The sequence below is a fragment of the Semicossyphus pulcher genome, unplaced genomic scaffold (assembly GCF_022749685.1).
Source record: "Semicossyphus pulcher isolate SPU_LCO1_2020_fin unplaced genomic scaffold, fSemPul1.0.p SCAF_11, whole genome shotgun sequence".
Taxonomy (NCBI): domain Eukaryota; kingdom Metazoa; phylum Chordata; class Actinopteri; order Labriformes; family Labridae; genus Semicossyphus; species Semicossyphus pulcher.
The window spans coordinates 10,848,233-10,874,703 of record NW_027211615.1 but is presented as its reverse complement, the minus strand read 5'-3'; the positions used below and the strand labels follow the sequence as shown (position 1 = coordinate 10,874,703).

The 26,471-nt window shown below is 42.4% G+C and overlaps 3 protein-coding genes across 3 annotated transcripts in view; 1 reads left to right on the top strand and 2 right to left on the bottom strand.

Moving 5' to 3' along the window:
• Positions 1 to 2,466, bottom strand: part of afg1lb (AFG1 like ATPase b) — a 34,758-nt gene extending 32,292 nt beyond the window's left edge. The window contains exon 1 of the mRNA XM_069657163.1: positions 2,294 to 2,466. Coding sequence (XP_069513264.1) covers positions 2,294 to 2,389 — 96 coding nt within the window. The 5' untranslated portion in view covers positions 2,390 to 2,466. The remainder of the gene's footprint in view (positions 1 to 2,293) is intronic.
• Positions 2,467 to 3,799: 1,333 nt separating this feature from the next.
• On the top strand, positions 3,800 to 18,409 carry snx3 (sorting nexin 3). Its single transcript, XM_069655741.1, has 4 exons — positions 3,800 to 3,974; positions 14,293 to 14,388; positions 14,717 to 14,841; positions 17,485 to 18,409. The coding sequence occupies exons 1-4, from the start codon at positions 3,813 to 3,815 to the stop codon at positions 17,588 to 17,590; spliced, it is 489 nt and encodes a 162-aa protein (XP_069511842.1). The 5' UTR covers positions 3,800 to 3,812; the 3' UTR covers positions 17,591 to 18,409.
• A 977-nt stretch (positions 18,410 to 19,386) lies between these two features.
• nr2e1 (nuclear receptor subfamily 2, group E, member 1) lies at positions 19,387 to 26,254 on the bottom strand. Its single transcript, XM_069657311.1, has 9 exons — positions 26,172 to 26,254; positions 23,538 to 23,683; positions 22,665 to 22,752; positions 22,049 to 22,284; positions 21,430 to 21,576; positions 21,052 to 21,148; positions 20,788 to 20,937; positions 20,552 to 20,657; positions 19,387 to 20,296 (listed from the first exon to the last, which is right to left on the bottom strand). The coding sequence occupies exons 1-9, from the start codon at positions 26,227 to 26,229 to the stop codon at positions 20,134 to 20,136; spliced, it is 1,191 nt and encodes a 396-aa protein (XP_069513412.1). The 5' UTR covers positions 26,230 to 26,254; the 3' UTR covers positions 19,387 to 20,133.
• Between the last annotated feature and the right edge of the window lie 217 nt (positions 26,255 to 26,471).

The window sequence follows — 26,471 nt, the reverse complement described above, 5'->3', positions numbered from 1 at the left end:
CATCCCCGCCCGTCCCGTCCCATCCTGAGCTGGAGTGAAACACTGGAAGAGCAACAAGCCTTTCCTGTCTGCTCTGGCATAACAGTGTGTGACTTCTCCCTGACTTCCCAGGCTGCCCTCTGGCACGGCGGGGTAATTGTCAGTGGTGGCTGGAAGCCATTCTGCCACGGCAGAGTGGAGAAGCACAAGGGCGTCCCTCAGCCGCTCTGTCTCGCTGGGCTCTGTGGCCTCGTCTCCCCTCCCGGTTGGAGGATGTAGACTGGCACATGAGTGGAAAGTTCACATGCAGGACAGGGTCACTTTAACCCTGTTTTTGGACATGTTTATCTACAGCTAAAGGTGTCGTGTCTCGCACGAGCAAGGTTAATGGAGTGATTGTGAGACGCTAAGTTAGATCTATCTGGTGCAACTGTCCTAATCGAGACGTACAATGTACAGGAGGACTCGGATCAGGTCTGACTTGAAGAGGATGGCTCCAGCTAAACAATGGCCCATTGTTAGCCGACCATCCGCAAAACCACGCCACATTGGGTCAATATTAAGTCAAGTGTACTCTCCTCACAGACTTGGTCAGTTAGCGAGGACAATGGCGGCACTTTCACAGAGAGAACAGACACCGAAAGGACAGTGGTATGACCTGATTCAAATCAGAATAATTGCATAAGTACTCCAGTCAGTGTGTATGTGTGTGTGAGAGACAGAGCAAGAAATAAGGTGCAAAAAGGAGAGGAGGGGGGGGGCGGTGGTGTTGATAGCCTAACACCAAAGTATTTGTCAGAGTCCCGAATCAAAAGCAAAAAGGACAAGAATGGAGCAGACAATGGGGATCCCCTCATTACTGCATGGGGACGGTGAGAGAGTGAGAGGGGTGCCGGGACGAGCCCAGCGGGAGGTCTGCCCTGCTGCCTTCCAAAATCTCTGCCTAACTCTGTGTGTCTGTGCCAGCCAACATGCACAAAAAAACTCCCACCACCAAATAGTAGACAGTCAGCTCCCCTGACCTAAAAACAACAACAGCCCCCTACATTACGCCGTTCCAAAACTCACATGCACAATACGCTTCCCAGACCCCTACCCTCCCTTTGACCTGAGGCCTAATGGCCACCAGGAGAGATACAACTGGAGTACAGTGCAGTGGACTCCAAAGTCCCTCCATATGTTGGATGTCAATGGAGATTTATAGCAGAATGAGGGTCCAGATGCCGCACTGTGAGAGGCGGTAAACAAAGCCATGCTGCCGTGTAAACGGTAAACAATCAGGCGCTATTTTTATGCATTATTTTGTACTTTACAACATATTTTTAGTGTCAGAATTCTCTTAAATGTATGAATATTTTTAGCCTCTGCAGCAGGGCCAATACTTCTGTTTCAAATCCAAACACTGCAAAACTATAGCAGTCAGTTTTTGTGCACAAACGATCATTTAGAAGTGTCCAAAATCTCAACTGACTATTCACTGTTGAGTGTTTATTTAGTGTAGAGTAGTGAACTGGAACATGACTTAGAATTCTGCACTCATATTCAGCAAGAAGTTTAATTCTTGAACTGAATGTTGAGCTTGAGAATATAAAACATTTAATTGAGTTTGCTTAGAGATGGATCTGTTGACATACAGGTTCAGTAGCGGCTATAAAATCATCAACAGGACATTAACAGCAAATAAAGGCATATGTCAACAGATGCATCTCCTTGAAGATTAGCCAAACTCCACCCACTGATGTAACCCAAGAGTTTGGATTGTTTTTAGAGCCATCATCTTAATTACATAAGCCTGGTAAATACTCCATCTCTTACATGGACTGATGAGTAAAAGCAGTCAGAGCTTATTGAGCCAACTATGGTTATGTTTCGTGATAAATTTGCCTTAAAAGATCTGAAGTATAGAGTTCAAGTTTTCATCCATGTCTCATCCTTCTACTTAATGGTGATGCAATTTGGCTTAACAAACGGAAAACATCAGGAAATTAGTTAATTTATGCTTTTGTGGTGTTAAAAATGCTACTGCAATCATTCATTATGGAATAAACTTAATGATGAGGATAATCATAAATCTCTGCAATTCTTAAAATAGCTACATAAAACATTGTAGCTATATATTTTGATATAGTAACTTCAAATGAGTAAGAATCATACAGGGATCTCAAGAACCTTGGGGAAAAAGCAATGGTAATTGTATTTAAGTGGCGATCATGTATCAGTGTTACTGCATGATATATATTATGTAGTGTTGAGGAACAGATCATCAGACCATGCATTATTATGCTGTGAAACTCCAGAATAATTGCTTCTTTACCTTCACAGAAGATCCACCATCTTTGTTTTCTTTTTGAAGTTGTAGTTCGTTGTCATCTTTGGAGTTTATCCTCGGTGGAGGCTGGTTCAGGTACATGCTGTTCGTGTAGTTTTTCAGAGTATGCTGCAGCCGGGCCAGCTGCTTGAACACATCCCTCTGCTGAGCATCTTTCCTCAAAGAGCCACTCTGAACAAGGCGATCGTAGTGTTCAATAGTTTTGCTGGAGACATTAGCATCTGCTGCTGGAGACTCAGGGGAGCAGGATGATGAAGATGAACTGCATGTCCTCCAAGTAGTGTAACCTTGTGTCATTACAGCACAAGAGAAGTGTGTTTAACGTAACCCAATGCGTACACAATATATACTCATTATATTATGGTTCGCAAAAGAAGGTGCTAAAGTCAAGTGTATACCTGAGGTTGTGAGTGAAGCCACTCAAGTTACCAAACAAGTTTTAGCTATGAGGACAGTTTTTAATGCACTTAATCTCGCAAAATCTGAGAACCATTGGTCACAAAATGACAGAAAGAACCTTACCTTTTCTACAGCCAGTGACTGACAGACGGCATGTTTTATTCGATATCAGAACAGAGTTGTTTCGTAAATATTTTATTGAGCATCTGACAGCTGCAGGTACCGTGTGCGCCGCCATGATGTTCAAAATGCGAAAACTTTATTGAGATTCAATTCACACACAATAAACCGCATGACACAAGCCTGGAAAGGCTTTAACTGAAGGTGGTCCTGTATAGATTTAAGCAAATACGACAAATGTCTTCATTATTTCATTACATTTTATCTTCCATCCAATGCACACATTGCTGTAAATTTAAGGACATTAAAGGTTTCTGTTGTTTACAAGATTATATATGATCAGTGTATATTATTAAAATGAAAATTTCCGCTTGGCATTTAAGGAAAGTATTTTTTTCTAATATTTAATCCTATTGTGAGCATTTAATCCTGTGCATTTATAGAACATTGTCGGTAGGATCAGGTGTGGTTCCTCATTTTAGCAGATATCACTTTGTATTTTGATGTGCAATTGCTCCGGTGTATCCCAATAATACTAATGAGAAGAATATCACCGACATCATCTAAACACTCGACTACGGAAACTGTGCCCGGGGACCGGTTGTAAACAAACGTAGCAGCAGGTGGCCGAGCAGCGTCAGCTGAACCTCAGCTGATCGGAAGTGCCGCGCGCTGACCTCTCAAGCTAGCGATTGTGCTAGACAGAGCATTACCGGAAGTAGTTTTAATTTGCCTTCAAAATAAAAGTTACAAGATGACTTTTTTTGTTGTGTAAAGGATAGTGTCCCATTAAAAAGAAAAAATAGAACTTCATCTAATTGTTTAATATAAACACTTCCCTTTTTTGTGTCCTTTTCAACGCTTTTTTTGTATCGTGGACACAAGATTGACCAAATAAATTATTTTGAAGGTCAACAAAGGAACGTTCATGTTTGTATTCTGGCTAACTTCACACTATCACAGCTGCTAGAAGGACAGGAGAGACATGGCTGATACCATAGCTGACACGAGAAGGCTCTTCTCTAAGCCTCAGAACCTAAATGACGCTTATGGACCTCCAAGTAATTTTCTAGAGATTGATGTGAGCAACCCTGAGACCACTGGGGTTGGCAGGGGCAGATATACCACGTATGAAGTCAGACTGAAGGTGAGCCTGCAGTAACTGATGCTAATGACGTTAGCTTTTAAGCTAGCTACATAGGCTGAGAAACGTCTTTCCTGTAGTCACAGAAAGTTATCTCTCCTTGACATCAGGATTGCCATAATCAAAAAGAAGCGCATACCATCAATGAGTTGATATTTTAATCTTTGAATGGCCTTCTAAGAAGGCAAAGACATTATTTGAGAAACAGGTTTGCGGACGCTAGCTACTAGGCTAATAGTGTTAACGCTCGTCAAAACAAGCTAACCCTGGTGAGCTATCTAGCATTAAACTAACGAGTTTACAAGTTGCCGATGTTTTTGTTGAGTGTTTTTACTATACGTTGGTTAATAAATCATTGATAGATTTTGACAAAATAATAACAACCGCAGTGAAACTTAGAGGCAATGTTTGCTTTAGTGGAAACCGTTAACTGTTAGCGCTCAATTTGTTTACATTAGCCCCAAGTGTTTTCCCCTCTGTGATGTGATAGACTGTTTTTCTAGTTCTCAGCCTCGTCTACCAAAAGTTGGCATAATAGCTCTATGGTTAGCTAAACAACCATTTAACATCCTTACGTTAAAGCCTTTCTGAACACTTAAGAGTTTAAATCCAGCCACACCCCATTTTTTGGCTGCAAATAATAGATAACAGCATTGGTAACACTAAATGACAATGACCATCCTGACATGATGCTAGGCCTGCATGACCAGTTGCTCAGCGCTCTTCTTACATATACACATCAAACTAAGAATGCTTTAGTTACTAACTATTCTGCCTTGACTGGTTACTCATCAACAGCCATTCAAAGAAGTATACTCCAGTATGGAGGCAAAGGGGAACATAACTCAGCAAGACAGCTTCTCTGGAAGTGTAGACAGGATGCAGCATGCTGCCTTGTCCACTCCAGACCCCCCTCCAACTACTGACCCATTTCCTTCCTCCTATTCCACTGACAAACTTGAAGAGGAGAACAATTGCTTTTCTTTTTAGTGAAGATTCTGTCATCCATTGGTAAAACAGTTGATATTTGGTCTAAAATGTTGTGTAAAATAACATACGATTGTTATCTAAATGCTTGTCATGTGAAACTATTTGCTAACGCTGTCCAGTTATTTGGCATTATTGAGCAATCTGTGAAGAGAGTGACGGTTAGAAAGTCCTAGCTATTGCAAAACGCACATCCTGTGCTCTGTGTTTTTTCACTGTCATAGGAACACACAACTTCAAATTAAAGGCTGAATCAGCTTAAAAATAATTATGAGTAACCCTAGTAGAAGTGCTCTACTTCAAAGTACAGCTAGTAAAATGAGTGTCATTTGTAAAGACTTGTTCTGGAGTCTCCAACAGTATCAGCTGTAGATAGATTTTCCTCAGGTGTCATAAAACAGTATTGCCCATTTTTTACCGCGTGGTACGTCTTAACCCGACTTGCTTTTAGTCCTCGATTAGCTTGTGACATCATCTCAAATGTGAGAAAATGTAAGGAATTGAAGCAGGATTTGTGGCGCAAGTGATGCTTTTAATGACGCTCATCTCTGACGCATCAGTGGTCTGTGGTGTGTTGACTTCACCTTTTCGTATCAGCTCAGTATGCTTGGAACCTCAATGGATGTGACATAAAAATACAGAACCAGGTACCCGATACTGTCCACAACTATTGCAAATGGAAAACTAAGACAGAACAGTTTTGAGCAAGCCTAACCGAGCCAAGACATACCATTCAGTTTAAAAGAGACTAAAATATTCAAACTTGGCCGGCATAGATGGGAAATCATAGAAGTGTTTATAACATCTGCAGTCAATGACAACCCAACAAACTCTGCGTTGAAGACCATGTTATACAGCTGTTTTAAAGAAAGTATTTGTCTTTATACTTTTGCAATTTAAAAGTTGTGAGAGTTTTTCCAAAGAAATTTGCATGTTTAAATTTCCATCATGTTTTGTCACCACATACAATTCTCCCAGATTGAGCCATTCCTCTACTGTCTTGTATGCGTATTAAATGTGCAGGCTGTTTTGAGAGCCTGAAATTGTCAGGCAGTCACTGAGCTCATCTAATTGCCTCATCTCTTATCTTTAAATTGTCATCTCAGTTGACTGACACCCCTGTAGTTAGTGGCCTGGAGCAGTTAGATTGTTGAGCAGCCCTGTAGTATTTATAGTTTCCCTTTACGTTAAAGAAACGGGCTGAGGGAAGAAAAGCCGTCTCCAGGCATTAGCGTTGAATCTAAGGCTACTGTACTTGATTAGCGTGTAATAATTAGCATATGCGTGTAATCAGCATTATTGTGCACCTCATAGCCCCGTGTGACCCTGCTTTGCATAAGACCACAGAATAAGTGGCGCATCCCTCACTTCTCAACAAACGTGGTGTCAACTTTGCTTTGCTTCTCTCCTTTCTCCTTTCTTCAGCTTTCTTTAGAGGCATTTTCCTCCGTCTCCAGCATGCTAAGAGCGTTAGCTACAATGCCTCAGCCTGGAATGCATAACCTACGCTTTGCTCTTTTTCTCTCCATCTTACTGATAATATTTAGAAGTACTTTAATGCGCTCTAATTATGCTTTACAGTTTGTGTTTATGGCTCGTTCCCTTGTCTCCTGTTCTCATCGCTGTCCCGCTATCCGTCTGAAATGGAGAGAGTCCTTGTGGCCGCACTGAGAGAGTCTGCCTAATCCCCTCATTGAGAGAAGAGAAGAATGAAACAGGCCAGGGTGTGGGGGAGCTGGAACGTTTATTCCCCATCCTTACCCCCCACCCATGGGAGGGCAGAAAGCCACCCCCTCAACAGCCTTCACCCCATTGCCACTTATCCCATCTCACTCCCAGCTGTGTGCAGTCAGTCGCCTAGTTCATCGTGGGGTTAATGAAGTCCCTGTGTGAACTATATATGCTTTCCTGTATAGTGCAAACACCAGAGCGAGGGCATGAGATCGTCAAAATAGCTTGACTCGGTTTAAATGACTCATTGGAAGCGTCTGAATGTTCATGATCTCAGTGGCCAAACAAATGGGTACAAAGATGGGATTGTGGTTGGAGAAGGTTGCGGTGGCTGTGAGGCAGGTTACGCAGTCACTTGTTGACAACCGGGCCTGCATTTTGTGTTGAAAATCAATGGGATCAATCCGCTTCTTTCAGCCAGGTCTTTACAGGAGGAGGAAGCTACGTTCAAACTTTGAAAGGAGGCGGATATCTCACTTTGCCTGAGCAGACTTGTAATGTCCAGGGTCGTGATGAGACAATGCCTCATCTGAATCCCTTCGTCTTTAAGTGTCGCCCCTCGAATGGCTTATAGACCACAGGAAGTTTGATATTTTTCCTTTTTTTTTTGCCCCTGCACTTGTTTTTCATGTTCCTAATGGACAGAGAGTACTGTCATATCACCTTAATGCTTTTTCCTGTTGTTGCTGCTTTGAGAGGACCCCCTCCAGCAGCACAGTGTGTTTGTTTGGACCCTCAGCAAACAGGGGGTTCTGCTGTATCTGTGTGTGCGGTGAGGGGGGGAGGAGGGGATGTTGGGTATTATCAAAATTTCTTGTCTTTAGTTGGTTCCCATCTCATCCAGAGAGCACATTGAGGGGAGCGAACTTTGGGATCTCACTTTGTTTATGGATAGGAGTACATAAAAGGCCTCTTATAGCTCTGTCGCTCACTCTCACTCGGTCTTCTACCCCTCCTCTTCTCTACTCCCAGAGCTTCTCCCTCTCTCTTTCTTTCTCTTTTCCATTTGGGCATCGGGGCGGGGGCCTTTGGTCATTAATAAAATGGGGAGAGATGGTGTGTGTGTGTGTGTGTGTGTGTGTGTGTGTGGGGAGTAGGGGGGGGGCGCTTGTCAGGCACAGTCAAGTGTAATCCAAAGTCTACAGCATCCTCTTCGACAACTATTTTAATGGAAATAGGGAACATATTGTATCAAGGCTACCATATCCTACTTGAAATGACAGTATCAAAAGTGGGAGTTGATACTATGGCAACAAAGCAGCTTTTTGCCAGCTAGGCGAGTCGGAGAGAGGGTAGGCTGTCAGGCCGCAGGGGCCGGCGAGCGAGAGAACCAGTGTGAGAGTACATGGAGAGGCGAGAGCAAAAGACCTATAGCCCCGACGCTTTTGTTCCCAGCCTTTTTTCACCCCCATTTTGGAATATGATGCAATGAGATGGTATTATGTTGCTATTTTTTATGCTATTATTCTGAAAGGAGAGCACGCGGGAGGGGGAAGAAGGGGGCATGGGGGAGGTTTAGGATGCGCACTCTCAAACTTGACTTAATCCATCCTGCTAAAAGCTAATGCATGGTGGCCTTGAACTATTCTCTCCGCAGACGAGTGATCTTTGTCCCCTCTCTCCCTTTTTTTCTCTTTCGCACTGTTTTTAAGGGTACTGCCTCTTTTCAACCCGTTTTCAATGAGCCTAAGGTATTGTGTCCCACACATTATGAATCACATGCTCTTCCTATGGAGCGTAGATTGCGCCCTGCACACTCATAATGGAAAGTGAAGCTAGGAGGTCTACTTTGAAGAAGCTACTACCTGTAGCTTTCTGCTCCGTCTTTTAAATATACGGCAGTTTCTCTCTTTAAGCTGCTTTTTATACAGTTCATTCCTTATTTGTGTGTTGATTCTGCTTTATTTAACTGTCATCTTTTGTCGTTTCTTTCACCTTTCTACTATTTCCTTCTCATTGTTTGGAAAGAGAGAGAGGCAAAGTGTGCCCTCTTTTTTTTTATTTTTTAAACAATTACTGAAATGCTAAGAAGTTTCTGGGTGTGGGCCGGTCCCATGTCCCAATCACTGCAGGGGCCAGTAAGTTGAGACACCCGCGGCCCTAACCTCTAACCAGCCGTGAAAAGGAGAACAGAGGCCGGGGAAACCTGATCTTTGACTCGCAGGGCTCTCACGCACCGCCTCTTTTTCTCTGTGTGTATTTGTGAGTGAGACCTCTCATTTTTCAGTTCTGTCGCTTTCGTCCCTCCCCTTGTCCCGAGAGGCCGATCTCTTAATCACAGGCTTTGAGAGGGCGAGGGGATTGAAAGGCCAGGTGACTTTCTTTCCTTACACCCTCTCTGCTAGCTTCATTGTGTTGAGTGTTCGACTGTGTGTGTACAAACAGCCTCGTATTATATTTACATTGTTAACTGCTGACTGGTCAAATCTCTGTACTTAACACCTGTGCGAGCGTACTCCGTGTACGTCAGTGCGAGCCTGCGCGTGGTTAAGTGTTTTCCGTGCGCACATGATGGGATTAGAGTCACGGCGGTGGCAGATTACCTGTAACTGTGATCTGTTGTGGTGGGGATTAACTTTGCGGCGCTCCATGCTGTGAGGTAACATGACGCAGCGGGGACGGACCGCGGCGAGGGGAGAGTGGAGTTAATGCCCGAGCGCCGGGGTGATAAAGCTAAGATAATCCACTTCTCCTGTGACCTGGGAAGGAGGAGGAGAGAGGGGCTCACTGACAACTTCACCTGGAGAGAACTTGAAATGGGGAGGAAAGGGACGATTTTTAGGGCTGGTGAGTCGCACAAACACACGAAGAGGGACAGAGGGAGTGACGGGGAGTTTACAGGCACCTGTTTGATTATAACAAAAATAAGAAAATGTGTATTTCCAACAGCCTTAAGTTTTAAATCACTGGTAATATCACCTTATTATAAGGAGCTAAAGTAATCTTAATTATCTTTTAACATGTCAACAGCAACGTCTGCTTTCTGCCTGCGTTCTGTTTCTATGTATGCACCCCACCTGTTGCAGAAAGAAGTGGATACGACAAAACTTGTTTCAGGGAGTGAAAGTGAAACAGCTTTAGTTTTTACAGCTAACACTGAAGATATGGCCTTAATATCTAACAGTGTGTTTAGTGGTATGACACATCAGTTATTGCCCGAAACCCAAGAGAAGAAAATAACTGTAAACACAGATATTATCAAACTATGCGCCCTCTTTTCAGTTTTTTTAAATTACTGAAAGATTCTTTCTGACACACACCTCTCTCTTTAACCCGCCCCTTTTACACTGCCAGGCCAAGTTGGGATTGTTACGCCTCGTCTTCTATGTAAAACGCACGGAGGCGGAATGGCGGGTCGAAGTTGTTCCGCCTCTGAGCCGGCATCGGAGGTCGTTACAGCGTCAGTGTAAACAGAGACATGTGCGTGTTTGTGAAGCACTCGCTGTTTGTTTGCACCACAATGCACATTTTGCCTCCAGAATGCTGTGTAAAAAAATCTATCGCAATATATCGTCATCCCGACTGGTGTGATACAATTATTGTATCGCTGGCGCCAAATATCAATATTTGAATTTTTTCTAAACAGATCTCCCTGCCAATTTGAGTCAGTGCATCATTGTTTATCTCAGTTTGTGTCACAATCTGTGAAACAGACACCCAGTTGCAGTGTATAAATACATGAATCCTGCATTTTACTTTTATAGGGGCCTTTTTTATTCTAGAGTTAATCAGATATCGTGATGTATCATTATTTGATTGTCTTGCAAGATATCAATCATCGCAGAATCGCCGTATCGTGATATAATCGTTATCGTGGGTTGCGTATCGTATCGTGAGTTACCCTGCGATTCCCACCCCCAGTAAAAACACACACTGGAGCGGCTTTGTGCCGACGTTGCTTGGTCCAATGGCAAAGGCGGCTTCCTGACGGAGCTTCCTTACTGCACCATGGCAGAACCCTAATGTAGAAAGGGCTTCTGAAACTTACAGTGTACTATCTTACAAACTCATGTAGTTAAGTATCACATTAAAGTTTTTCCTTCTATCTCCAGGCCTGTCGAAGCAGTTATGGACATATTTTCTCCAGCAGACAATCTTTTAAAGTTACCATCAAATCAAAACAGTTTTGCGATCACATATGTGTGCACATATTGTCACGTGCACACCAGTCACTGTCTTAAAGGTATTTCAGACTTTGTCTCATCCTGGAAATAACTTGAGAGCATAAACTAATTTAGCATCTGATGAAATGCTTGTTTTAAATCTTTAGCTCCCTCCACCATGACCCACAGGATCTACGAGCTAGCAATCATTTATGTACCCCTGCTGTGTTTGTGTTTGAATCCCCCCCCCGTTCAGCACTATCTGTTCCTGTGAACTTTAAACAGTCGCTCTGTTTGCTTATAAAGCGGCGATGTTCGGTTCAGATCATGCAAATATTAAACAAGCTTTAGAATGACTTATGTGTCCCTGATCCTGTTTTAAAGCTTGTTTTATCTATTTGAGAGGGAACCTATAATATAAAACAGAAAATGTATAAAAAAAACATACGCTCAGATGACCGTTTAAAAGGTACAGCTTACTGAAGTTTAACACAGTCCTGCAGTAAACCCTCATGAAGGCTTTATTGTTTGTTTTTATGATGGACTTGTTGGTGCCGTTGAACTGTTGCATCACGCAGAGAGAGAGAGAGAGAGAGAGAGACGGATGTTTTTGTTATTTAGCCTTCCCCTTATTTATCTAATGGGGTGGACAAAATGCTGGAAACGCCTTCCAAATGATCACGCTGTTAAATCCACGCCAGTCTAAATCTGGTTCAACAATAACTGAAGCTCTCATAACATTATAAAGGAGGTACAGGACTTTTAAATTAGACCGCTGTAGTGTTAGGAAGGTGTATATCCGGACATAGATCGTGATCTTTACAGTCAGATGTGACACCACAGTCATATTAATTATCTTTCAATTATTTTTATTAACAAGTTTATCTTTTTTCCACCTAATCTGTGCAGCATCCCTAATTTTGAGACGAGACGACAAGGCAGAGCGGAGAGGGACGAAAACGAGCGCCTGCGTTTTCCCCATTGAAACACCACAAGAGGAGTCTCAAGGGCAGAAAATCTGACTTATTATCGCAGAGCAAGGGGGAAATAAAGAGGGAAAAGACTGAAAGGGAGAGACCATGAGAGCAAAAAGGCCACTCCTGCTCTCCCTCCTCCTCAATTAGTCCTGCACAGACCAGATGAAGCTCCCAACCTCTCCACTTTGTCTGCTCTTCCTTTATGACCACGCACACCCCCTCCTCCTCCTCCTTTGTTCAGCCATTTACTCAGCCTTCTAGTTAACTCTGCATCCCTTCTGCCGCGCTCAGTCACAGTCGTCTGCTCATCGATCAGTCTGCCGCTCTCACCGCATTCATGCTGCGCCTACTTGCTCAATTGCTTTGCTCTTGTGATTCCTCCTTCCATGAATTCTGACCTTCTGTGAATGTTGCCCGCCAATGAAATGCTCATTCACTCCCTCCTTGTTTGTACATTGTCATCAGATGGCCATGTGCTGTCAGGACCGGTGAAGAGGTTTGGCATTGTGCTGTAATGTGCTGTTTGCTCAATGTTCTCCGTCAATGTCGAAACATGTCCCCTTTTTTAATATGAAATTCACTTTCAAGAGCTCGTCAACAGCAACTTAATACAACGCACACATCCGTGCATCCGTATAGGCTCGACGAACACACGAAAAAAAATGGCAAAACATTCTGAGTGTGATTAGACCTTGGTGAGCAAAACACAGGTGAACTTTTCTTTTTTCGCCTGGAGGCCAGTTTCAATGTTTCTATTCAGTTCGGTTCAAATTGAAGGAGTCTTTGTTTTTTTTGTTCTTTCTCTTCCTTTTTTCCTTTTATTAAAGTCAGAGTAGAGAACGCAAGGCTATGCTCAAAACCAACGCAATTAAAATATTCACTGTCTTTTTTCATGCGGTTGGCACAGTTGTCCATAATTTTATGGTATTTACCATTCCCACAGGAAGTAAACCCCTGATAGGCTTTTACTAGTCTGATTAAAGTCTATATTGGCGCTTCTAAAAAACGGTTTTGGCCTTTTTTAATTTCATAATGTGAAACAGTCCAGAGCTATGTTTTACTGAGCTTGTGTTAACAGTATCCAACAATATTGAAACCGAGAGAAATCAAATCATTTTATTCACACTTAAATTGACAATCTCAAAGATTTCAGTTTCGTTCTCTTGGGCGCCCCCTACTGGCTATATACAATAATTGTGGGAGGACACTTCCCAATTGAACCATCCACAGTTGGCTCCGGTTGTAACTCTTGATTTTCCTCGCTGACGGTCGCTTTCCTTTTAGACTGTTTGCCTTCATCTGAGCGTCAAATTTGTTTCTTTTTCTTTGGATTTTCACTTATTGTTGAAGTTGTATCTGTAGTCATCCATCTTTTCTTTGTTTGTTCAGCCATAGTAGATTACTGTTTACTCGCAACACCTGCAGAGAGCGGAAAGCAGCCGCTTAGCTCCGCCTACCCTCTCTGGCAGACCAACCACTGCTGGCTGATCTAAAACGCATCACTAACTGGGCGCTGCTTGTGATTCTTTTCCACAAATGTCACCACAGACACCCAGTCCAGAACACTACAAATACGAAGGCTTTCATCAATGGGCCGTAGGCTCAATCACCATTGTGTTACCTCATTAGGCGATAGATAGAGACTTAACAGATATTTATTTAAATGAAAATCTTCGAGATTATTACTTTAAGGTAAAACAAGGGAAGCACTGATAATACATTGGAGAGTCAGGAAAGAAGTCTGGAAACTGTTCACGTTAGCTTGCTCTGCGTTTGACTTAATATAGAATGGCAAAACGTGAATTAATATGACTTGCATCTTTAATACATTACCTTGTCTGTGGTCATGTCGGTGTCGGTTTAACAACGAGGACAACAACTCCCATGAGGCCACGCTACTTCACGCTATCATTGAACTCATTTAATATTGTTTTGATAAAGAGACCCCCCAATGGCAGAAGTTGCATACAAACCGTGTAAACAGAATTGTAAATCTAGGTGAAGGGGTTTTAACCCAGAGATAACCATGGCAACGATACTGAGGCATTATTATCAGGGAGGTCTCAGGGGAAACTAACCTTATAAATCACCCAAAACAATCTTTCTTTAAAGCTTAATCCGAAAGGCAACTGGACTGGTTGATGTTGTTGAAGATGTTTCACGTCTTAGCAATTTACAGAGGTCAGTTTGGCCTCATGGAATCTGTGATGAGCATTTTTCTGTACATGTCTTTATTTTTAGAGATAAAACATTGAATAGAAAAAATGTCAGCTTCAGTAAACAGTAATGAATATGATAATTAGTCGCCGTCATATATACACAAATGAGCAGGATTAAACAGTTGTTAAATGTTGGTTCACATGAATAAAGACAATATCCGTCATTTATGAAGAATTGCTCTTCTGTCGGGCACAGCTGCATCCAGCTGCAAGGCTTTAAGGAAAATTCCTCAGTAAATCAAGGCAACCCTTAAAAGTGACACCTGTAACTACTTTATGTTTGTGTGCGTGTGTGTCTCCACAGACCAACCTACCCATCTTCAAGCTGAAGGAGTCCTGTGTACGGAGGCGGTACAGCGACTTTGAGTGGCTCAGAGCGGAGCTGGAGAGGGAGAGCAAGGTGAGCCATTGAGGTGAACTCCACACAAAGGCTCTTGAGTGCTTGGCGTATCAAATCAGCACACAGCATTAAGCACATCTGCAATGTTTTTGTATGTGGGGAGAAAGTTGTTGAAAGATCTTTTGAACCTTTGCAGTGTGTTTGTGCAGATGAGCTCTTTGTCCTGCTGTTAATGAGGAGCACACACTCTCTGGTTTTGGTCTCAGAAATGGCAAATAGAAATGTTTTGACTTGAACGTAAACGCTACAAAATCAAAGGTATGTGAGCTGTGTTTTTTCTCCGGGAACACCGAGCACTGAAATCCTAATTAATAATATTTTATCTCAGGTGGTCGTCCCTCCTCTCCCAGGAAAAGCTCTTATCCGGCAGCTTCCGTTTCGAGGGGATGACGGGATATTTGATGACTCTTTCATCGAGGAGCGGAGGCAGGGTCTGGAGCAGTTTCTCAATAAGTAAGCTTCTCCACATCTTCTACTTTTCCAAGAGGTTAAAGCAATTTGTTCTACACTTTTTTTCTTTATCGTCGCAGCTATTTGCAGCCTCTGCCTCAACAATTTGTGCGATACGTGGATTCAACTTTCTCACTTCTCTCCATGTTAACAAACTGAACCCGCACACAGGCAGTTCTTTTTCCTCACTCTTCTTCTTCTTCTCTTTTATAATCACCACGCAAAGAACAAGAACAAGCAAAGAGGACTCAAGTGCGCACCCCCACAACTTAATTTTTCCCACATTTGTTTTATTGTTGACGTGTAATTTATGATAATTGCGGCTCAAATTACAGCGCGTGGTTCCGTGCGATGCTGTGTGCACCTCTGCTTATTTTTGATCCAGCGTGTCCCCGTTCTCAGCTGCCGAACAATAAAAGTTACAGTGTGATTGTAATCATTTGCTTTGATTGCAGACTTGGCCATTATCTTTGTTTCATGTGCAAATGCGTCAATGTTTCCTGTTGGAATATTAAGTGCGCAAAGACAGTTGAGGAAATTAAAAATCCATAACTGTGCTTTTCTTGAGAAAGATGAGAATGTGTTGGTAATTAAGATCCCCCCTACTTTGCTTCCTGCGAATGAAACGCTGCAATTGATCGCATCATTGTTCAGACTTAATACTGGCCCGTGTGGCTGGCAGCATTGTTTATCTGTGATTGAGAGCATTGTGAAGGGGACATCTTTTAGTTTGGTAAACATGATTGTTGCTGTGAAACAGGTGAGGAGGAGGAGGAGGAGGGGGAGGAGATAACAAGCTTAGTTAAACATAATTCATGCTTTACTTAAAGCAGAAGGACTTAAAACCGGATAAAAGAAGGCCTTGAGATGTTAACATGCTTCTGCTGCACATTGTGTTCAATGTCAACGTTTCACAAGCCTATTTCAACCCGGTTACCTGTGGGGCAAGCTTGAATGTTAGAGTGATTTCCTCCCCCAGCGTGGCTTAATTTGTCCAACATATTTCCTGTTACAGGTTAAGATGTCTCTTGTTGATCTGGTCTGAGAAATGAACCACTTAAAAAAGAGGGGGAGATGTTTGTAGGGTCTCAGGTGCGCTGGCCTTTTCTCGTTAAACCCATTTGCGTCATTTGAGTGGACAATCAGGAAGTCTGATGTCAAAGTGACTGAAACAGACGAAATCAAACTCCCAAACATTTTAGAGATGTAGTTTACATACAGCTGTTTTAAAGTATAAATTTGTGTGTTATATCATTCCATAACTTTTCCTACCTGCTCCATGTTTAGATATGGAGATGTGCTGTCTAAGAGGGAAGAGAGACATGTCACATTTACTATTTTAATGGTGGTTGAAGCTCCTACAGAAATCTTTTGTGTCTTTTTGGTTGTGCTGTTGGCTCTTTCCTCTCCACAAGTTCTAATCGATACTCTTTAGTCATTAAGGCTGGATGGAGAGAGAATATAAATAACTATTTCCACTGCTATCAAGTAGTACATCAAACACACATAGCCTACACAGGCATAAACCAATGAGGGGAAAAGTTACATTAAATGCACAGTGATTAAAGCGGCTGATGTAAATAGTTGAGAGTCATCGCTGTATGTGAAATCTACTGCTGGTCACTGTGTATGGTCAGTAACACAACCACTCAGACCATCATGCTGATTATATCTGTCACCTTAATTAGTTATGGCGTATTAATTAAACATTATTTTGTCTCTGTGCACTTTGTTTAGCTGCCTCTCTTTCCCTCCACATTTGCCTTCTATGGCTGCATCCCAAACCCACACTGTACACTATCTCTAAGCACTTTTTTCAGTGTGTAGTGTCCTCAAACTGGAAAATTGACAAAAAAAAAACTGTACTTAAAAGAATCCAGCATCCATACTAATACAGCTGTAAATCACAGAGACAGTAGTAAGATGACAGGAAGTGAAGGGGCACAGGTGACATGCAACCAAAGTCCCCGTGCGGATCGTAGCCCAGGCTTTAAAGCCTCATGCTAACAGGATATGCTAACGCATTATTTTGAGGTGTGTTGATTACGCACACGATTCTCACACAATGCTGGAAAGGAGGAAATCAATTGTGGATGAAACGGCTCCAGGAAGTCCTCAAAAAATAAAGATAAGTATTAAAAAACATGAACTGGCAGTTTCATTATGGTTTGATAGACACAGCTATCATATCACTTCCTGTTATTATAGAACACTCGGTCTATACACTCTTGGGGGCTTATTGAATACATATGAGTATATTGGCTTGTTTTTGTTTTTCGCTTTATAAGACAGGATGAAACTGGGCATTCATACAGAACCTGCACTGGAGTAGCATATTAAGGTTTATCATGGTGTCATAAAGGATTAAAACATTGAAGGATTATTGATGATTGACAGACTTATGTGATAAATGAGTGTAGAATGTCACTTCTGTTTACTGCTTTCCATTTTAGGCGTCAACAACTACTTACTTACTTACTTACAGGTGGAAGTTTGTACATATTAACACCAGATTTCTTACCTTAACATCAGTCTGTCAGTCCGTGTGTCCAAAAGAACATTTAACCTCTGTTTTCTCTCTCTGTCATCGTGTCTGTGAAAAGTTACCCACGTCTGAAACGTGTCTTCTGCTCTTGTGTGTTTCAGAGTGGCGGGTCACCCTCTAGCTCAGAACGAACGATGCCTGCACATGTTTCTACAGGACGAGTCATTGGATAAGGCCTACACCCCGTCCAAAATCAGACAAGCCTGAGAAATAAAAAATAAAAAAAGATGGCTCCGCTTGGCCCGGCCCGGCTCGGCCCTGCTCAGCCCAGCTCGGCCCCCGACAACCCAAAGCTCTCTTCACTGCTCCAGGTTTCTCTCAGACAAAAAAAAAAACATTTCAATGACAACTTCCTCTCCCTGCGCCCGCCAAAATAATATTGTTCACTGCCTCTTTTAGTTGAATTAGTGGTCTTGATCGGTGTTTGTTTTCACCTTCTAATTGGAGTCAAGAATGTGCGACACATCAGTGTGGTTGAAAGTAATTTATAGTAATTTCTCTTTATGTCTGGAAATGCCACTAACATGGATATATTGTGTATTTATCATTTAGCTATATGTCTTGAATATATTCATTTATATAGTAACATTGAACGAGTGTTCTATGTAAGCAAAGCTCTTGTAAAGACACAAAGCATTTCCCCTCATTTATATATAAACATATATATATATATATATATATATATATCCCAATACTGGCATGTTGCTCACCATTACTAGCAACTTCACACACACGCGCACACACACACACACACACACACACACACACACACACACACACACGTATTTGATGGGCCTTGACTTTCGAATCACACTTAGTTGATCCTGTCTTGAAAAGGAAGCACGTGTGTGTGTGTATATCAACCAGCACCTGCCCAGTTATCACGATGATTTTCTAGCAAGAAAGACGTAATTTACACAGAGGGAACTGCAGTATTTCTACTGGCTATATGCATTTTGAGATTTGTATACTGCTGTGCCATTTTTGTTTATTTTGAAGATTTTCCAATAAAATAGGTGAAATGTCTCCACGCATAATCACATTTGTTCATTTGGACTGCTGACCTGTCTCACACTCCCCAGTGGATAGTGAACTGCGCCCTGCAAGCTGTCGCAAACATTACAGCTATGATACGCTGAATAAATACATTATCTATCATCCATGGTACAAAAGATTTAAACCTCTAATCAGAGAGCTTATTAAGACTGTCCTGAGTTTGTATTTATTATTTAGTGAGCTTTTTCTGCAGGTAAGTGCTTTTAAATAAGGGTGCAAAACTAATGTGTCCCTCATTTAAGGCATTAATTATGCTCTCATATTGATCGAGTATCACTTTGTGGATCATCAATGAATGCTTATCCAAAATACATTTATTTAAATGCCACCAAATTAACTTCAACAAATAATAAAAGGTGTTTTTGGACCCGTGCATTTAACTTTTAGTAGATTCAAAAAGCATCACAACATGACTTCACTTGACACGTGTCAAACAGGTATCTGCAACACTTAATGCGTCTTATTTACACTCAGAGTTGTCACATTATTTTGTAACGCGATGGTCATTTATTCAAAGCTTGTAATGTCAGATGAGTTAGGTCTGTTGGGCCACGCAGCCACGTCACATCTCACTTCCGGTTTGATTAAAAATCAGCTTCATATTCCTGTCAGTGAAACCAAGTGCTGCACCACTTTCAGAGATCAATCATGGATCTGCATTGCCTTGTTTTAAAGCATGTTAACTGGATTCCTGCTATTTTGGTGGCAAATAAACACATTTCAAATGATAAATTGATCACAATCCTTTCTCAGTGTTGGGCAACAAAACACTGCATGTGTTTTGTACCCTTATTATAAAGTAAATCACCCCTTTCCTCACCATGTAGAGTATAAACAAGTTTCCAAACTGCAGCTGGTAGTTTTAAATCTCTAATATCTGAAAACAGTTTAATTCAGTGTCTTTTTATTCTCTTTGTTACAACTCTAAATAGTCATAACTTCAAATATTTACAACAGAATAAAAACATCACAGGCCACAAAAGAACATTTCCAAGTGCTGAATATAATTGTATCCAGTGTTAGTGTCTAACTTCACAAAGTCGACCTAAACATTTTGAATGCTGCTCCTCAAACAGGACACACCAACACAAACAGGACAATAAATACAAACACCGTCTCCAGATGAATGTAGTTTTACAGTCAGGAGGCAAAGCCAGCGTAAAAAGAAGTCCTTCTCTTCTTGATTCTTCAGAGTTGGCATTTCTTCTTCTTCTTCTTCGTGCGTTTGGTTTCAGCACCAGATCCGGGGGACAGCGATTCACGTCCTCATTACGCATGCGTCATCTTTATTTGGTTTCCTCCATAGGGATTGAACATAGCAATAAAAGACTGGATTGGTCGTCAAGCTCATTGGTCTCAGAGACTCGAAAAACTTCTTGATATATAAAATGTCTTTGTCGTACTTGGCACGCGCTCTCCAGAGTCTTTAGGCGAGATTTAAAGACGGTGCCCGGAACAAACATGGCAGTTTTTTTAGCTTCAGTCATTCTATAATGAAAGTTACAAGCTAATCCTCAACTACACTGACTGTTAACAGGCTACTCGGTGAATTCTGGCTGAGTTGCAGTCTTTGTTTCATATGAGCCTTTAAGGCCACGGTCACATCTGCTATGATTGACAGTCTGCCCTCTGCTGAGTGTCTCTGGAACCTTCAGCTCAAGTCTTTTGCCTGCATCTGGACAGGCGGCGCGAGCTCATATATCGCTGGACTTGTACATGTCGGAGAGCAGCCTGGTGATGGGCACGTTCCCGATGGTCTTCTTGAAGAACACCTCCTCTATGGTGGACGGGCCGACGGAGCGGAGTGCCGGGAGGAGCAGGAGAAGCTTCCCGAAGCGGCAGGGCTGAGTCGGGTACCTGAAAGACACGACTGAGGGTCAGAAACATCCCTTTACATCCCTCTGTGTGTAGACCGTGTGACGCGGGCTAGCTAATTAACGCACACCTGTGACAAATCGCTGCTAATTAAGAATGAGGTTCAGCTGTTGCACGTAAGCACAATTACAGGAGATGCAGTGGCTTATTGCGTCATTAACTTATAATAAACATTGAGTAATGGGCGTTAAACATGCGTTAGCATGTGGCTGATTGACTGATTGAGTTGGATGTTACCTGGTGTGTATGTAACTGTTGAGAGTGAGCTGCGCTTCGTCCTGTAGGGCTGCGATGGCGCTGGCGTTGCGGAAACTTCTAATCTCAGTGCTGCCATGCGTGGGAACTGTAAGACAGAGGCAGGAATTCAAATATTCAATTACAGTCATAGAATAAAACTATTTCCGGTTAAAAAAAATCGGTTAGGTTCAGTTTCGAGTATAGTGTTAAATACAATGTGAGATGCGTTTACTGACCTGCTTTGAATGTCACGATGCATTTCAAACAGGCGAATTCTGTGGCATCGAGGCGCATCTGTCTGAATCTGGTGACCACCTCCTGAAGTGCTTGAATCTCAGACATGATCTTATTCATCCGCTGAGACTCTGTGTTTTCTGTGTTCATTCCTGTAACCAGATATAAGGAAAATGTCTTTATATAGGTTAACACTCCAAAAGCATTTACGTCTGCGGCTCGTGAGGCCTGTGAGTGGCCCTAAAGCTCTCGTGTCTCGCGCATACCAGAAACAGCGAGGAGAGTGGTGGAGTCCACAGGAATGGCCCACTGCGCAATGCCCAGAACAAACAATTCCCTCCATGCGTCCTCCAACAGAATCAGCTGCAAGGAGGGAGAGTTTCAGTGTTAGACTGTGAACTACAAAGAAGCAATTATTAACTGTAGTTAAGCCTTTATTTGCCACCTATTCAATAGTAACTCGTGCGTAAAACAGGATGGATATTTTTTTTATCCATATTGCGCATAGAGAAGCTTGTGAAAGACCCAGCTTATTACAACACATCTTTTAAACTGAAATTATTTCAAGTAAAAACGGTCAGTATCCTGCAGAATTATATCTAGACCCCTCAGCGTCTCCCTCAGCCCTTCAATCCAAAGTGTACCTGGTCGGATAAAGGCAGGGTGGAGAATGCAGGGACACTTTTGGCCCACTTGATGCTCATGAAAAGGAGGCGCGCCGCAGACTCGCACACAGACTCCGTCGCCACCTCGTAGAGGTACATCGGGGTGCCGCTGACTTCATGTGGATACTAGAAGAGGAGAAGCGCATCATGGATCAGTTTGTCTTATTAGAATGAAACGCGGCGCAGAGAACCGTGAACAAAAAAGGTCAAATTCCAAGCCCCAGCACCTGGTTTTTATAATTATTAGTGTTGCTTGTGGAGGATTACAGTGAGAAATCTAATAGGAGGATTTGAGGCTCACAGGCTGCTAAATCAGGACAAGAATTTCAACTTCTCACCCTTGCGAAAAAAAAGCTGTAATCCCATAATTACTTTTGGGAAGGCAACAATACAAATGTCCACAGAATACCCTAAATATTCAATAACATATGTGTTAATAATTCTTAATTTTAAGAAGGACATCAGATGCTTTAAATGGTCTGAAAAGCTTAAAATAAATCGCAGTATATCGATCAGTCATGCAGAAAAAAACCTCTTAAAGAACTCCATTAAATCCTGATGTAAAAAAAAAATCGTATTAAAATAATGTCCAACATACCTTCGGTGTGGGCTGAGCCAGACCCACGATGGCCTGCCTCTCCGGCGTGGTCGCTACTGCGCTCATCTCCAGGTTGTGAGGCTCCAGTTGCGTGACCGTGGTGAAGAAGGGAGGGCCGGGCAGAGAGGATCCCGGGAAATGGGTCGACGATCCGTTCACCTCTTTGTGGCCCCGGAAATATAGGGCGACCTGTTTGCGGATGGTGGACGTGCGGGGGCCCCTCTCGTGCTGGACGGCTGTGAAACGGGACAGAGAGTGAAGGAATGAAGGAGTTAATTTGTCATATTCGTTTAATGATTTCCCCCCCAGAGACGTTATGTTCTGTTTTTTATTTAGGTGAGAAATGTCCCTAAAATTAAGGATTAAAACGTCCAATTTTGTTTGTGTATAATATTAAATAATTAGCTGTAATAAGACATAATCTACACATGCTCCAACAGATTATAAAATATGAATAATACAAAATAAAAACCAGGTAATTATTAACCTGTTGCTTCTTTTCAGCCTCCATTAACGACCCTAACACTCTATTCCCTCCTAGTCTCTCACCTCGAACCCAAACACCACCACATAGCGTGTCTGTGGCCGAAGTGATAATTCAATTAAACCCATTTACCGTCTTTATTCATGTTCACTTCCAGACACTTCTTCAAACGGCACGCTCTGCACTGGTTTCTGTGAGTTTTGTCCACGGGACAGCCACCCTGCACACACACGCACACACACGCACACACACACACACAGAGTGAGTTACAGCCTGAATATCTCTCAGCTTTCACAATAAAATGCTTCCTGTCATTATCTTCCTGGGAGGCCAATCTCCAGGTGAAAGCTCGCGCTATTATCGCGCAGTTATCGACCTGCTCCCCTGCAGCTCCAGCGCGGCCTCATCCCGGAGCATAAGTACTCCATCCCGCCCTCTGCCGCCTAAATCCTCGCTCCGAGTGATCACATTAGATTGGATTACACCTGGTTTATTACAGCAGCGCGGTGTTTAGCCCAATGCTTAATGGTAGAGGCATGACACAATTAGGCTCATCAAGGGAGACTTAACGCAGCGCCAGGAGAGAGAGGCAATCTGTGCGTAAAATGCGCATCCGTGCGTAAAGCTGGAAATAGGTTTTCAATGACAACCCGCGACGTTGTTTCACTTAATTCCTCTTTGTAGTGACAATTACAACACAAATATCCCTTGGGGCATGCGCAGAAGGCCTAACTGTAGATTTCTGGTGAGGTATTATGGGGTGAGCTTGACAGAAAATTGGCCTAAACCACTGTGGGATGATTAGCCTCTGGTTACATGTCTTTGAATCTACAACTTGTTTGATTATCCACAAAATAATGCAAAAACGACCCAGACAAAAAACATATTAACTTATAGACAGTGCACCTTTGCCACAGTCTGTTCAGGCCCCTGTGTGAAAATGAAGATAAAACTGAGCACATGTCGCAAATGAAGATTATAAAAGAAATCGCGAGAAGGCCTCACCTGAGAGCCAGATTTACACACGTAGGTTCTGTTCCTGCGGATGCTCCTCTTGAAGAATCCCGAGCAGCCGTCACAGGCGTAAACACCGTAGTGTTTCCCCGAGCTGCGATCCCCGCACACTTTACATGGGATGTCCAGTATCCGACCTGAGAAAGGGCCACATTTAGTTCACATGATGATTTAGATATGAATTAAATAGAAACAAATCTGTGAAGATCTGGTTAAATCGCATTAATAAATCCAGAAGTTGATTCAAAACCTAAGAAACCCGTTGCTTTACTGACTTTTTTTTGCAGTTCAGTTCTCTAATCCAGTGGATTGAGTATAAAGTGTCACTGTGGGCGTACAGTTAAAGCCAAAAATGAAATCGTTTAAGGCGTTTTACACCAACAAACCGTCCTACAAATCACTTGTTTTTGTCCGCCAAACCTACAACACACACACACACACACACACACACACACACACACACACACACACACACACTGGACAGCGCCCTCGCGCCTCGTCCCACCATGGGAATTCACGGCGCACATTTCCAGAATAAAGTCCGGTGGGAAGCGTCATATCTGAGCTCTCTAAGACAATAGCCCGGGGGCGCACAATGGAGACATTAGGGGAAAGTGTTAACTTAATGATTTTCCCCCATTGAACCTCGTCTGACTGCCTGGATCTCGACAAGCTGCCAACTCCCCTTCATAATGGGACTCGACAGCTGCTTTATCCCGCAGGTCTATAGGCCCCGGGATTAGGGAGTGACACTGCACCATGAGAATAATGCGCACCAACTCGTTTCTCCAACTCAAATGAAGTGCATGTAAATGCACCCCGGTGAAGATGAAAAAAAATGATTTTTTTTCCCTCTGAAGATTCTGTATGTGAATCTATAGAAGTATATTTGTATGCATATGAGGGAGTCTTTTTTTATTCTGGAGGGAAACGCCGGCTATGTAATTACACTGACGTTTTGCCACCTGCTCATTGATTCGCCAGTGACCCGTCAAAAAGGGTAGCATGGGAATAACCAGCGCGCAGCAAAAACAATGACTGCAGGAGAGAGTTATAGGGCTTCAATTGGCAGATTATGAAGAATCAGAAGGCCGTGTTCGCTTTTTAACTGTTGGGCACAGCCGTGTAATTACCACGGGATGGAGAAGGACTCACTTTTTATGCAGCTTTTGTGTCTGCTGAGAGTTTCAGCAACAGTTGGCCTGCTGAAATTTAAAAAACAACCCGCTGCTGGGGTCTACATTTTACCCTGATTGTTAATTCTTTATACATGTACACTCTACATTTTTTTTTACTAATACTTAAAATAATGTCTTCACTCATTTAAGTCTCTTATTTATTAACAGACATTTAATAAATCAAAGCAAGTCAAGTTCATTTGCGCGCGTTTAGAGTAAAAGTTTTAACCGCCCTTAATTTATATTTGAACGCAACTCAAATTTCCACCCTCAGAATAAAAACACTAAATTGCACACTTCCGAGTTTCAATTAAATAAAATGATGCAACAATTTTGTTGTGAAAGGGGGGAAATGTATTTAACTTCCCGCTGTGGGGGTCCAATTCGTCCCCATTGTGTGCGCTAATTGCTTGGAGATATATGGCATCTTCCATTAACGTAATCACCATCAGGGCGAAGAGCTGCTAAAAGAAGTGAAATTAAGTTTTACAGAGAGCAGGAAATTATTCTCTGACCACCCATAATGTGGGACTGGAGCTGCTGTCAGGACTTTAAATATGTTACTGTGCTTTTTTTAAATCGTTTATAATTAAATTAATTTGTCATCTGCAGCAATATGAACACATTTAGGTACTTTAGAATTAAACACAGAAACAGCAGTGTGACACATATCTACACACAGGCGAATGTGACTTTAGCAGAAATGCTCCTGTGTTTGGACACTGAACAGTGGCCCACATTAGGCCTTTATTATAATCAGATTTAATTTGAATTCACTGTGAGGCCTAATTAAGAGGTTAAGAAAAATAAACACATATTTGATCCAAAACTAACCACGAGATTTTCTTCTATAGCACAAGAAAAATACGCAACTCTTTAATTTTAAATCACTGAATACATTCAGAGTAAAAAAATCTATAAATATAATATATTAATAGTGCTACAGAAACGCGCGCATGCAGACACACAAAGATTAGAGCTGTTTATTAATTTGCGTAAAAGCGCAGGACAGCAAAATAAGAATCTTATTATCGTTTATCGGTCACGCTGTTTATACATTTATACTCTTTTGCTGGTGGTGAAATCAGAGGCAACAAGTGGCATCGACTAGGAAGCAAGAGCATGAATACAGAGAATAATTTCTCCACCTCTCAATGTGACAAAAAATAGATTTTAGCAGAAAGTCGTTCCGATCAGGCCGAGGACGCTCTACCGATCAGTCCTGGACACAAGTTTACGCACCCGGACGACAGCTACTCCCCACGGAGCACTGCTCACATTTCAGTCAAACCACGAGGAATAAACGGGCTTAATTCTTGTCGTGAATCTATGATGACATGAGAAACATGAAGTCGTGAATATAACCTAGTTGGTAACCGAGGCCTCTAAACGTATTCTAGCGCACCGAGCTGCAGGGCGCGTGAGGAAAGAGAGGAGCCACACTTACTTGATTTGACGTTCAGAATATCCAGACAGCCACTTGTTGAGCCTGCGGGTTTGCTCATCGTGGAAACTCTCGGTCTTTTTAGAAAGTTCAAGAGAAAAAAAGCCCTCTCTCTCTCTCTCTCTCTCTTCTTTTCTCGCTTACAGAAGCATAAATCGGCGAAAAAGCAGCACTTTCCTGAAAGTCTTCGCGAGCAGCGAGAGGATCGGCGAGTCAAAGTCCTGAGTTGCCAAAGTTGACAGATTCCTGATCGACGAGTCCAGATTAAGACATATGATTGAACATTGTATCAGGCGGTCTTCA

What these genes read in the sequence shown, in the direction of transcription:
- snx3 (XM_069655741.1), top strand. Translation starts at nt 3,813, where the DNA reads ATGGCTGATACCATAGCTGACACGAGAAGGCTCTTCTCTAAGCCTCAG. An exon ending in CGTATGAAGTCAGACTGAAG is followed by an intron (nt 3,975 to 14,292) that starts GTGAGCCTGCAG and finishes GTGTCTCCACAG; the next exon opens with ACCAACCTACCCATCTTCAA. An exon ending in AGCTGGAGAGGGAGAGCAAG is followed by an intron (nt 14,389 to 14,716) that starts GTGAGCCATTGA and finishes ATTTTATCTCAG; the next exon opens with GTGGTCGTCCCTCCTCTCCC.
- nr2e1 (XM_069657311.1), bottom strand. Translation starts at nt 26,229, where the DNA reads ATGAGCAAACCCGCAGGCTCAACAAGTGGCTGTCTGGATATTCTGAAC. An exon ending in CCCTGCCTTTATCCGACCAG is followed by an intron (nt 21,149 to 21,429) that starts GTACACTTTGGA and finishes CCCTCCTTGCAG; the next exon opens with CTGATTCTGTTGGAGGACGC. An exon ending in AACAGTTACATACACACCAG is followed by an intron (nt 20,297 to 20,551) that starts GTAACATCCAAC and finishes CGTGTCTTTCAG; the next exon opens with GTACCCGACTCAGCCCTGCC.